Genomic DNA, 12,925 nt, shown 5'->3' with positions numbered 1-12,925 from the left:
AGCCAACAGACCAGTACTAAAGGTAAACTATAACTACATGTAGACAAACAGCAGTAGATTAGTTTATTTGGCTGGAGTGAGCTCTGTGACATAAATCGTATGTGCTCCCCCACTGTTATAATTTGAAAAGTTCTGAAAAGTTAATTTAACTGGAAAGTTAGATAAATTAGGTGATGTGGTTACTAAAACTGTACCTCTTGATTGGTAGTAGAATAATTCTGTAATGCAAGCTGTAATACTTAAGGAATTAGAAATGTTTTAGGCTTTCATTTGGGGAGCGAAGTATGATGGTGCATCTAGTGGAAGATGTTTAGAAATGTGTTTGAGCTATAGTAACCTCTCTTCAACCATACATTTCTTTCTTAATCAAATGACAAAGCTGTTGAAAGTTAAGACTGGATGGATAGCTCAATAAATAGGATATATACATAAAGTAAGGAGACAGGATGAAAGACCTAATGAAGGGATGAATGCAAAGCTAAAGAAAGTCTTGGGATATGGATGAAAGGACATTTTCGGTTGAACGTGTTGTGTCACGGTCTAACTCACACAGCCTATAGACCAGTACTAAAGGTAAACTATAACAACATGTAGACAGAGTGGTAGGGTTTGAGTGAGCTGTGTAGCATAAGTCTTTTGCACTCCCCTATTGTTATAATTTGAAAGTTCTTAAAAGTTACATGGCAGTTAATGCAATAGATAATTCTGTTCTGATTCCAGAGAAGTATACCAAGATGTCATACCTTTAAGTTTTTGTCTAAAGTGCTGGGTAAGTGGTCAAAATGTCAGTTGTAAAAGTTGAGATGAAAAGTAGTTGATACGGTTAGTAAAACAGCTGTCATTTTTAAATTGGTAGAAGATAATTCCTTTTCTGATTCCAGATTTGAACAGCAAAGTAGACGAAGATGTCAAACCCTCCAACTTTTTGGGAAAGTAAAAATGTCCGTTGTTTATAAAAAAGTGTGAGAAAATGTAGTTGTGGTTACTTAAACAGTTGTAACGTTTGATTGGTACCAGATCATTTTGTTGGGAAAGTGGTCAAAGTAGCTGATTTGTGTCAACAGTTACTGTTTAGACTGAATAGAATAGAATGTTGGGAGTTATGTCACAATCGGAACTTTAGAATTATGAGGACAAAAAAAGGACAAAAAGATTAAGTCTGAAAAGTATAATAGAACTCTAAAAGTTGTATGTAAGCACACTATTCCAGACCAGTTTGAACGGTGTTAAAAATAAAAAAATTCGTACAACATTTAAAGTGTGGCTGCTGTCGCAAGGTTCTGAATCTGATGGGGTATGACAGTTGAACTAAGCTCATGAGACATTTATAAGTGAGACATTTATAAGTTATATTCTTCAAGAATCAATATCATTCATTTATACATCCAAAAATGGATGTAGCAACTAAGGATTCTAGCAATTAAGGATTTCTGATTGACCAAAATCTAATCTGTCAGGTTTGGGCTACGTTTTGCACATTAGTTAAAAGAGTAATTTTATAGACTTCTCATTGGAAAACTGCCTGACTTTGAAAAACGCTTCCCATTAAGCAGCTTAATTGTAAAAAATGAAAACAATTATTTTTCTCACAAATACTTTTTCTTGATTGTTACATAACCTTTAGTGAACGCTGGTCCTTGTAAACAAACCTAATTAAAATACAATTTCTTAACGTTTACCACATACGACTGGGAAAATACATTTGAACAGCCCTCCAGCTGGTAATTACTAGTGAAAAACTTGTCTATCATCCTTCATGTGATGCTTCCTTACCCATAGGAAGTCCCACCCAGTTAACTACTTTCAAATGGTGAAGCCCTCAATAGCAAGGTTCATGCCAAAATGGGTTTTATCCATTTAGAGTCCTATCTAACTCTATGGTGGTAAATTTCCACAGCGAACGCAGCATTAGTCTCTCATCATTTGACATTTATGGAGAGGGATGGACTTTCCTTCCTTCTGCTCCAATCATCTTTTTGCTGAACGTCTAGTCTCCTTTCCATTGCTGACAGCTGTCCCTCCTGCTCCTGGATTGGCTGCTCTGCTGCCAACATCACTGCCAGCTCGCCCTCCCTGTTGAGGATTAGTCGAGCTCCCGGAACCTTGGGAATTTACACCGTTCCCATTGGTAGTTTCATTTCCTAGAATAAGAAATTGGCATGCTTCATTTATAAATCTTCATAAATAGTGAAAGGGAAAAGTAAAGTGTTATAGTGTTCACAATTAACCAATTGCCAAAAAGAAATACACTGCCGTTTGTATACACTGAAGGTGGCTGAACCAGCCGCTCACAGGTAAAATAAACAACTTTACAGCTTAAAGCAGAGATCAAAAATTATATTATTTCATGGAATTGTATTCCTTTAGTTTACTGATACAGACATGTCATTGACATTTAGGTAGACTTCCAGGTGGAAATGTTGCATGAATCACCTTATAGCAGCAGAGGAAAATAAATAACACTAATGAAGGCCGTTGCCGAAACGCTTTCATTTGACGTCATAACTCTTAATTTTTTGTTGGTCTTTGATAGTGGTCTTACCAGCTGAGCTGTTATTCTTGTTGTTCAGTATGTTTCCTTGGTCACCGACTACCTGGGAAATAAATAATCTGTTCACACACACAGTACAAGAAAAAGGTACTTGAAACATCGAACTAAATTCGTAGGTGAACGTTACTTAAAATAATATTTTTTCCCCTATCCTTCCGTAAAACATTCTGTAATAAGACGCTTACACACTGATATCCCTACGTTCAAAACACCCCTTACAGTCTTGTTTTTCATCTGGTCCATGTTAGAGTACTCTGGGTTAGGCTCACTGAAGTTTGGCACCTCTGAATACACCATGCAGAACCTGAACAAAACGTTAAGTGAGCATTAGTTTAGACCAGTAAATTATGACATAAGATGCATCTCTCAGCAACATTTACATTGTTGCTCCTCCTTTTCGTATATGTAGCATGAAATGTTATTAAGCACAGAGCATCTATAGAACTTACTCTCCAATCTTCGACAGCTCTCCACCTCTACCCGTGTACAGAGTCAGGCAACCTTTGAACACAGACGCATATCTGGAGAAAAGAAWAGGCACAAATTTCAAGACAAAATACATTTCCCCCCAGGATTTTAAAGGTGATCCAAGATTAAAAGACTAATAACGTATGGTATGTATTCATCCGAATGTAAATTCATGCTGGTAGTTAGAAATGATGACTGGGTGGTCCTTTTTTATTTCTGTGTTGATTTTATACTCGGCTGTAGGCTTGGAGCCCTGTCCATAAAGTGTGGCATTAACTTGACTGTGCCGTGACTCAATAAATGACTCACCCCTTAGTGAGTCTGATGATGTCACCGGTTTGGATCAGTCCCCCCACCTCATCCCAAACTGAGATGCTAATGCTGCCTGTCTTGTCGGCCACCTTACAGGTCCGCACCTCATACCCATCCTTTGTCTTTGTCACTCGTCCTATGTGAGAGGGGGTAAGAGGGACAAGTAATCAGTGGCCTTTGATTGGTGTACAAAGACAAGAACAAGCTAGTTGTACAAGGATAGTGTCAAATATCTCATTATTACACTTTTTGTCATTTAGCAGATGCTCTTATCCAGAGTGACTTACAATTAGTGCATTCAGCTTAAGATAGCTAGGTGTAACAACCACATATCACAGTCGTAGTAAGTCCACTTGTCCTCAATAAAGAAGTTATCAGCAAAGTTAGTGCTCGTAGGCGGCCAAACAGAGTGCTTGGGTTGGGATGTAGGGTTTGAGCATAGCCTGAAGGTAGGGAGGGGCAGTTCCCCTTGCTGCTTGGTAGGCAAGTACCATGGTCTTGTAGTGGATGCGAGCTTCGACTGGAAGCCAGTGGAGTGTACGGAGGAACAGGGTGACATGGGAGAACTTGGGAAAGTTGAACTCCAGACGGGCTGCGGCGTTCTGGATAAGTTGCAGGAGTTTGATGGCACAAGCGGGATCCCAGGCAACAGAGAGTTGAAGTAGTCCAGACGGGCGATGACAAGTGCCTAGATTAGGACCTGCGCCACTTCCTGTGTGAGGAAAGGTCATACTCTACGGATGTTGTAGAGCATGAATTTGCAGGAGCGAGTCACTGCTTTGATGTTTGCAGAGAATGACAGGGTGTTGTCCAGGGTCACGCCAAGGTTCTTTGCACTCTGGGAGGGGGACACAGTGGAGTTGTCAACTGTGATGGAGAGGTCTTGGAGCGGACAGGCCTTCCCTGTCGAGGTTGAGCTTGAAGTGGTGGGCCAACATCCAAGCTCAGATATCTGCCAGGCATGCAGAGATACGTGTTGCCAGCTGGGTGTCAGAAAGGGGGAATGAGAAAAGTAGTTTAGTGTCATCCGCAATGATAGGAGAGAACATATGAGGATATGACAGAGCAAAGTGACTTAGTGTAAGGAGAAAAGAGGAGAGGGCCTAGAACCAGACACCAGTAGTGAGAGCACATGGTGCAGACACATGGAGTACCTGGTTCGAACAGTACCTGGTTCGAATCCAGGCTGCATCACATCTGGCCGTGATTGGGAGTCCCATAAGACGGCGCACAATTGCGCCGCCCTATGGGCCGGGGTAGGTCATTGTAAATAAGAATTTGTTCTTAACTGACTTGCCTAGTTAAAAAAAGGTTAAATAAAAATAAATGCAATCCAAGAGTGTGCAGAGCCTGACATGGAACCCAAACCGGGCTGCTCGCGTGCGCCATCGTGCATAAATGTATTTTGTCCTCCCACACCAAACGGGATCACGACACACAGGTTAAAATATCAAAACAAACTCTGAACCAATTATATTTATTTGGGGACAGGTCGAAAAGCATTAAACATTTATGGCAATTTAGCTAGCTAGCTTGCACTTGCTAGCTAATTTGTCCTATTTAGCTAGCTTGCTGTTGCTAGCTAATTTCTCCTGGGATATAAACATTGAGTTGTTATTTTACCTGACATGCACAAGGTCCTCTACTCCATCAATTAATCCACACATAAAATGGTCAACTGAATTGTTTCTAGTCATCTCTCATCCTTCTAGGCTTTTTCTTCTCTTGACTTTATATTGCGATTAGCAACTTTCATAAATTAGGTGCATTACCGCCACTGACCTCGTTCGTTTTCAGTCACCCACGTGGGTATAACCAATGAGGAGATGGCACGTGGGTACCTGCTTCTATAAACCAATGAGGAGATGGGAGAGGCAGGACTTGCAGCGCGATCTGCGTCAGAAATAGAACTGACTTCTATTTTAGCCCTTGGCAACGCAGACGCTCGTTGGCGTACGCGAGCAGTGTGGGTGCAATAATTGAATAATATAGATTACACCGCTCATAGTCAGCCTGTGAGACGCCCAGCCCTGAGAGGGTGGAGAGGGTCAAAAGATTGTTCTGAGAGAGATAATGTGAAAGTTGGAGAGTAAACATCGATTATGAGGAGAGTAAATATCCATTTGTGGGAAAGAGAAAAGGGAAAGTTCAACACAGATACTTTTTTGATAGCTGGCATGATTCAAATAAACCAACATGAATTGTTATCATTAGTCTACATGATGGCATATAAGGATGTTTCTCTGACTATCAAGCCTCTGTGTTGTGCCATTATATTGTGTGTAAGATTTTACATACGTTTTGTTCCACCCGAGTGCATTACAAGATAATTATATACATTCTGTTTATGTTCATCATTAATTGATTATTTAAAACATTACTGTTAGTAAGGAGTTAGCACCTGTTTCGAGTACGATGAAGATAACACTGAGATTCTTGAGTCCTGGCTTGATGTCCTTGACGTGGGTCTCGGTCGTCATCTTTCAGATTCTCGTCATGCATCCAAAAGTGTAAGTCAACTCTGGACCAAAGCAGCCCTGAAATGTTTACAAGAATGTGTGTGTGACAGAGGTAAAATTTGTTTTACATTGGATATTCGGTTTTCTCTCGTCAATAACTATTGAACCAAACATGCCATGACTAAGAACATTGATTATTCTGAATAAGGGGTGGATGAAGAACAATCCCCCCCCCCCMMAAAAAAATGTATAAATGTTTTTTATAACTATGATTTCGGATTTCAATCTTTCATACCTCTTAAACAAAGCGTGTCATGAATATGAAAATTATATATTCTGAATCTGTGGGCTATGAACAAAAATCCAATCCAGAAGAAAAAAATGAAAGAAGAAGAAACAACAATAACAAGAAAAGGTGTGGATTATTCTCCCTACTCCCTTGATTCAGAATATATAATTTCCATAGGCATAGCACACTTTGTTTAAGAGCAACTGAAGACTGAAATACGGAAGAAGAAAAAAAAATATATAGATATTATTTTTAAGGCACACATTTTTCTCCATACTCCCCTGATTTAGAATATAGAATTTTCATTGTCATGGCATGCTTTTTAAGAGCTATTGAAGGAAAAATATATAATACATTGTGTCTAACTTTGACTTATCATTATTCACGATTCATTCAGGACTGTCCGTAATCATGATAGAATTCACATAAATGTAGAAGTGTGTAGAAACATATTTTATTCTTATTTACAATAAAAGTGACTCCAAAACGACACAATGCATTATTTATCATTAATTTCTATTGGGTACAAAATAATCTGAAACACAACTAAATCAAACAGCAAATGCATCCAACAAGTTAGTAAAGTAACACGTTTAGGTAATCATTGAGTGCTAGGAAATTGGGACCAAATACTAAACTTATGACTACTTTAATACACATATTAGTGAATATGTCCCAATACTTTTGGTCCCCTAAAAATACCCTCAAATTAAAGCAGACAGTCTGCACTTTAACCGCATAGTCATTGTATCATTTTAAATCCAAAGAGCTGGAGTACAGAGCCAAAACAACAAAAAATGTGTCACTGTCCCAATAATTACAGAGGACACTGTATTTCTAGATTTCTAAATAAAAAAGGCATGTTTTTTTTCCATCCTCTCCTGATTCCAATATATAATTTTAATAGTCACGACATGCTTCATTTAAAAGCTATGAAGATTGAAATACCCCCCAAAATAATTACATTAAAAGATTAAATGAAAAAGGCATGGATTTTCCTCAATCCTCCCCTGATTCAGAATATATAATTTGCATAGTCATAGCAGGCTTTGTTTATGCGCTATTGAAGATTGAAATCCCCCATAAAAAATATATATACACATTTCAAATAAAAAAAGGCTAGGATTTTTCTCCATCCTCCCGATTCAGACGGCAGGTAGCCTAGTGGTTAGAGCGTTGGACTAGTAACCGAAAGGTTGAAAGATCGAATCCCTGAGCTGACGAGGTMAAAATCTGTCTTTATGCCCCTGAACAAGGCAGTTAACTCACTGTTCCTAGGCTGTCATTGAAAATACGATTTTTTTCTTAACTGACTTGCCTAGTTAAATAAAAGGTAATAAAATATACAAATATCATAGTCATGGCATGTTTTATTCAATAGATATTGACTAGAGAAAACCAAATATCCACCGAATATCCAACATAAAACTACACTGAACAAAAATACAAACATGCAACAATTTCATGGATCAGAAAACCAGTCAGTATCTGCTATGTCTACCATTTGCCTCTCGCAGTGCGACACATCTCATTCATATAGAATTGATCAGGCTGTTGATTGTGGCCTGTGGAATGTTGTCCCACTCCTCTTCAATAGTTGTGCAAAGTTGCTGGACATTGGCCGGAACTGGAACACATTGTTGTACACGTCGATCCAAACATGCCCAAACATGCTCAATGGGTGACATCTGGTGAGTATGCAGGCCATGGAAGAACTGGAACATTTCAGCTTCCAGGAACTGTGTACAGACTRGAGGTCGACCGATTAATTGGAATGGCCGATTAATTAGGGCCGATTTCAAGTTTACGTAACAATCGAAAATCGGTAATTTTGGACGCCGATTTTGCCTATTTTTTTTACACATTTATTTAACTAGGCAAGTCAGTTAAGAACACATTCTTATTTTCAATGACGGCCTAGGAACGGTGGGTTAACTGCCTTGTTCAGGGGCAGAACGACAGATTTTTACCTTGTCAGCTCAGGGATTCAATCTTGCAACCACAGAAGTATATATTTTTAAACCTTCATATTTAGCTAAAAGAAATCCACGTTAGCACGCAATATTAACCAGGTGAAATTGTATCACTTCTCTTGCGTTCATTGCACGCAGAGTCAGGAACGGTTCCGTATTTCACTGAAAGAATAAATGTTTTGTTTTCGAGATGATAGTTTCCGGATTCGACCATATTAATGACCTAAGGCTCGTATTTCTGTGTGTTATGTTATAATTAAGTCTATGATTTGATAGAGCAGTCTGACCGAGCACCAGCAGGCACGTAAGCATTCATTCAAACAGGCACTTTTGTGCGTTTTGCCAGCAGCTGTTTATGAATTCAAGCCTATCAACTCCCGAGATTAGGTTGGTGTAATCAATGTGAAACGGCTAGCTAGTTAGCGGGGCGCGCGCTAAAAGCGTTTCAAACGTCACTCGCTCTGAGACTTGGAGTAGTTGTTCCCCTTGGTCTGCATGGGTAACGCTGCTTCGAGGGTGGCTGTTGTCGATGTGTTCCTGGTTCGAGCCCAGGTAGGAGCGAGGAGAGGGATGGACGCTATACTGTTACACTGGCAATACTAAAGTGCCTATAAGAACATCCAATAGTCAAAGGTATATGAAATACAAATCGTACAGAGAGAAATAGTCCTATAATTCCTATAATAACTACAACCTAAAACTTCTTACCTGGGAATATTGAAGACTCATGTTAAAAGGAACCACCAGCTTTCATATCTTCTCATGTTCTGAGCAAGGAACTTAAACGTTAGCTTTCTTACATGGCACATATTGCACTTTTACTTTCTTCTCCAACACTTTGTTTTTGCATTATTTAAACCAAATTGAACATGTTCCATTATTTATTTGAGGCTAAATTGATTTTATTGATGTATTATATTAAGTTAAAATAAGTGTTCATTCAGTATTGTTGTAATTGTCATTATTACAAATACATTTTTAAAAGAAATCGGCCGATTAATCGGTATCGGCTTTTTTTTGTCTTCCAATAATCGGTATCGGCATTGAAAAATCATAATCGGTCGACCTCTAGTACAGACCCTTGCAACATGGGGCCGTGCATTATCATGTTGAAACATGAGATGATAGCGGCAGATGAATGGCACGACAAAGGGCCTCAGGATCTCGTCACGGTATCTCTGTGCATTAAAATTGCCTTCAATAAAATGCAATTGTGTTTGTTGTCCATAGCTTATGCCTGCCCATACCATAACCCCACCATGTGGCACTCTGTTCACAACGTTGACATCAACAAACCGCTTGCCCACACGACACCATTCACGCTGTCTGCCATCTGCACGGTACAGTTGAAACCGGGATTCATCCGTGAAGAGCACATTTCTCCAGCCTGCCAGTGGCCATCGAAGGTGAGCATTTGCCCACTGAAGTAGGTTACAATGCCGAACTGCAGTCAGGTCTAGTGAGGATGACGACCACGCAGATGAGCTTCCCTGAGACGGTTTCTGACTGTTTGAGCAGAAATTCTTTGGTTGTGCAAACCCACAGTTTCATCAGTTGTCCAGTTGGCTGGTCTCAGACGATCCCACAGGTGAAAAAGCCGAATGTGGAGGTCCTGGGCTGGCGTGGTCACACGTGGTCTGCGGTTGTGAGGTCGGTTGAACGTACTCCCAAATTCTCTAAAACGAGTTGGAGGCAACTTATGGTAGAAAAATGAACATTCAACTATTTGGCAACAGCTCTGGTGGACATTCCTGCTGTCAAAATCAAATCAAATGTTATTGGTCACACACATATTTAGCAGATGCTATTGCAGGTGTAGTGAAATGCTTGTCAGCATACCAACTGAGCGCTCCCTCAAAACGTGAGACATCTGTGACATTGTGTTGTGTGACAAAACTGCACAATTTAGTGGCCTTTTAGGGGCTCCTGAGTGGTGCAGTGCTAGAAGTGTTATTACAGACCCTGGTTCAATTCCAGGCCGTATCACAACTGGCTGTGATTGGGAGTCCCATAGGGAGGTGCACAATTGGCCCAGCGTCGTCTGGGGCAGGCCGTCATTGTAAATAAGAATTTGTTCTTAACAGACTTGCCTAGTAAAAATAATAATAATAATTGTTCCCAGCACAAGGTGCACCTGCATAATGATCATGCTGTTTAATCAGCTTCTTGATATGCCACACCTGTCAGGTGGATGGATTATCTTAGCAAAGGATAAATGTTCACTAACAGGTATGTAAACACATTTAAGAGAAATAAGATTTTTGTGCATATTAAACATTTCTGGGATCTTTTATTTCAGTTCATGAAACCAACACTTTATTGTGTTGTTCAGTGTAATTTGACCTCGGTGTGAGACTAGGCAAATTTACAGGAATACATGGCCTTAATGATACATACGGTAATAATTTAAACAGCAATGCAAGATCAGTGAAAGTATGTAACCCAGGTCGACTAATTACTTATAAAGTAGCTAGCAAGACCAGTCTAGCAACTAGGGTGTAATCATTAGTCCAAACAGTTATAAAACGGAACGGTTTGCAAATAAAACGAGAGTTTCTATTGGTCAAATTCAAGTAGGTCATATATACAGTCATTGGTAGGTCCCTCCCCGTTTCGTTCAAGAAACATTTTGCAACAGGATTGACTCAATGAATACGCCCCTGCTGTAGTTTAGCAAACTGCAGTAACGTTACTATGTTAGCTAACGTTAGCTATAGCTAACTGTGTGCCAGGTCGTAAGCTTCACATTTCATTACCTCAACAGTGTGTATTGTCGTCCACAGCTGATTTGTCCGGTATAATGGATTTTAAGCCATGGAACAAGTGAGTTAAAAAATAAGTATTGTTTTCCTGTTTGTAAAATAGCTAGCTAGCTACTGTTAAAAAATAAAACCTTACTACTGGCATTCTGTTGGTCAAATTTAGTTTCAATCAAAATTGTGTCCAATGACTATGGATTATATGGGAAGCGCATGAGATAATCATGTGATAGGTCCTTTATCTGAGAAGGGAAACTGCTCGTACCGAAGATAGGTTGAGTCAACTGTCTATCAACGATTTTACAATTTGGTTGCTTAGCGGCGTAGGCTGGACGTGGAAACGTGGTGACAGGAATCAAGCAAAAAATTATTTCATGCTGGAATGCTAACCCAAACGTAATTTAAAAGGCAGTTTAACCATTGATTGTCATATCAACAGGTAACGTTACCCAGTTCGACGACATATCACTAGAGTTGCTCTCTATCTGCTTGTTTTCCTGTGTGATTCCAGCTTGTGCCAGCTATCTACCTGTAGTAACTAGCTAACGTTAGGTCACGTATGTAGTCAGCTGTGGCTAGCGTGATTAGTTAGTTGCACATTAGCAAGCTGTCTCGTCAAGACTTTCTGATCGGTATCCATCACTAATCTTTCCTCTGTTTGCAACTGACTACTGTTTGATAGTTAGCTAGCCAGCCACATACCTACGGCCGGGATTCCATTTTGAAACGGAAAGGATGATTTCCGTGTTTGCGTAGCTAACTAACGTTAACGTTGCAACAGTACAGTGGCGGTCGGTGCCGTTTAAGATGAGGGAGGACGATTTAAAAATATATATATATACATATATATTTAAGCATGGCCTTATTTCTATTACAGCATATTGGATGACTGCTATTCATATTCCATTGACACAGCTCAGTGTAACGTCGATAGGTTTAGGGTACAGCTTAGGGGCACAGGTCAAGATAATTTTTAGTAATCAAGGTGACAGACAGTGACACATTAAATACCGACTTGCACACTGTTGTGTGCATCTAGCTGATCTAGGGTGTAATTAGTTCAACAGTTGCAAATGAGAGTTTCTATTGGACTAATTTGGGTATATTCGTTAGCTTCTGTTTTAAGAAATGTTTTTCAACCGAATCAGCAGAATGAATACACCCCTGATCACAGGCAAACAGAGTTGACTTTCATAGCAGCCACATACAAACAGCATGATCACTTTGCTCCTTGTAATTCCTTTTCGGGTCTAAGTGCTCTCCTCCTGTCGCTTGTGAACTTCAGTGCATAACACGTCAGCTGTCTGACCAGGCAAAAACTTTTCCAAACCTTCTTATCATAACCGTTACGCACAGCCTACATCGCCGTTACCATATTATCTAACGTCATAGTCAACATAGTTACTAGAACTAACGCATTAGTAAACCACCTACAATCATGCAGTACAGTCAGCAAACAGTTTAGCAGTTACTCCGGCAGGCCCCGGTGGCAACACATTAATAAAACCAAAAGCTTACCTTGACTTGGAAGAGTTCCAGTGTTGGATAGCCAGCTAGCTAACATAGTATCCCTCTCAGTTTGAGCTGGCTGTTTGAGTTAGCTAAACTAGCTAAGTAAGTGAAGAAGAAAAATACTACTAAATATAGCTAGCTCTCTCCCTCTTTCTTCTCCTTCATTTTTGAAGAAATTTGTATTTATATATTTTTGAGTCAACTGCTCACCACTGCAATGCAGTGCTAGCTAGCTGTAGCTTATGCTTTCAGGACTAGATTCATTCTCTGATCCTTTGATCCTTTGACCAAATGTCAGTTCATGCTGCAAGAGCTCTGATAGGGTGGAGGACGTCCTCCGGAAGTTGTCATAACTACTGTGTAAGTCTATGGAAAGGGATGAGAACCATGAGCCTCCTATGTTTTGTATTGAAGTCAATGTACCCAGAGGAGGACGTAAACTAGCTGGTGCTACCCCACAGAGTGCTGTTGAGGCTACTGTAGACCTTCATTGCAAAACATTGTTTTAATATTTTTTGGGGGTGACATTAATATATTTAGTATAGTTTTATCAAAAAAAATTCTAGTGTTTTTTTAATGTTTCACTATTTTTATGAAATTCA

The 12,925-nt window shown here is 39.7% G+C and overlaps 2 protein-coding genes across 5 annotated transcripts in view; one reads left to right on the top strand and one right to left on the bottom strand.

The window, feature by feature from the left end:
- Nucleotides 1-42: 42 nt before the first annotated feature.
- nabp2 (nucleic acid binding protein 2) lies at nucleotides 43-11,563 on the bottom strand. 3 transcript variants are annotated; one of them, XM_070444134.1, is made up of 7 exons: nucleotides 11,514-11,563; nucleotides 5,733-5,868; nucleotides 3,329-3,467; nucleotides 3,001-3,072; nucleotides 2,771-2,855; nucleotides 2,543-2,594; nucleotides 43-2,141 (listed from the first exon to the last, which is right to left on the bottom strand). In XM_070444134.1, exons 2-7 carry the CDS (start codon nucleotides 5,809-5,811, stop codon nucleotides 1,969-1,971), a joined length of 600 nt encoding a protein of 199 aa, XP_070300235.1. In that variant the 5' UTR covers nucleotides 5,812-5,868; nucleotides 11,514-11,563; the 3' UTR covers nucleotides 43-1,968. The 3 variants fall into 3 exon arrangements, with proteins under 3 accessions (XP_070300235.1, XP_023844976.1, XP_070300237.1); XM_023989208.2 differs by lacking the exon at nucleotides 11,514-11,563 and adding an exon at nucleotides 10,809-10,985; XM_070444136.1 differs by lacking the exon at nucleotides 11,514-11,563 and adding an exon at nucleotides 8,761-8,899.
- Nucleotides 10,650-12,925, top strand: part of LOC111965160 (E3 ubiquitin-protein ligase NRDP1) — a 32,043-nt gene continuing 29,767 nt past the window's right edge. The window contains exon 1 of one of the 2 annotated variants that reach the window (XM_023989196.2): nucleotides 10,650-10,875. The gene's annotated coding sequence lies outside the window, so the exon portion shown is untranslated. Of the gene's footprint in view, nucleotides 10,876-11,038; nucleotides 11,251-12,925 lie in introns of those variants that run through there. The other variant, XM_023989189.2, reaches the window with a different exon arrangement.

This window comes from Salvelinus sp. IW2-2015, linkage group LG1, assembly GCF_002910315.2.
Source record: "Salvelinus sp. IW2-2015 linkage group LG1, ASM291031v2, whole genome shotgun sequence".
Classification (NCBI taxonomy): Eukaryota; Metazoa; Chordata; class Actinopteri; order Salmoniformes; family Salmonidae; genus Salvelinus; species Salvelinus sp. IW2-2015.
The sequence above is the reverse complement of the archived record's forward strand: the minus strand, read 5'-3'. Positions and strand labels throughout refer to the sequence as shown.

Bases quoted from the DNA above. Each gene is read 5' to 3' on its own strand.
- nabp2 (XM_070444134.1), bottom strand. From the start codon at position 5,811: ATGACGACCGAGACCCACGTCAAGGACATCAAGCCAGGACTCAAGAAT. The intron at 3,468-5,732 runs GTGCTAACTCCT...CCTCTCACATAG, and splicing joins CTTCATCGTACTCGAAACAG to GACGAGTGACAAAGACAAAG. The intron at 3,073-3,328 runs GTGAGTCATTTA...TCTTTTCTCCAG, and splicing joins ATCATCAGACTCACTAAGGG to ATATGCGTCTGTGTTCAAAG.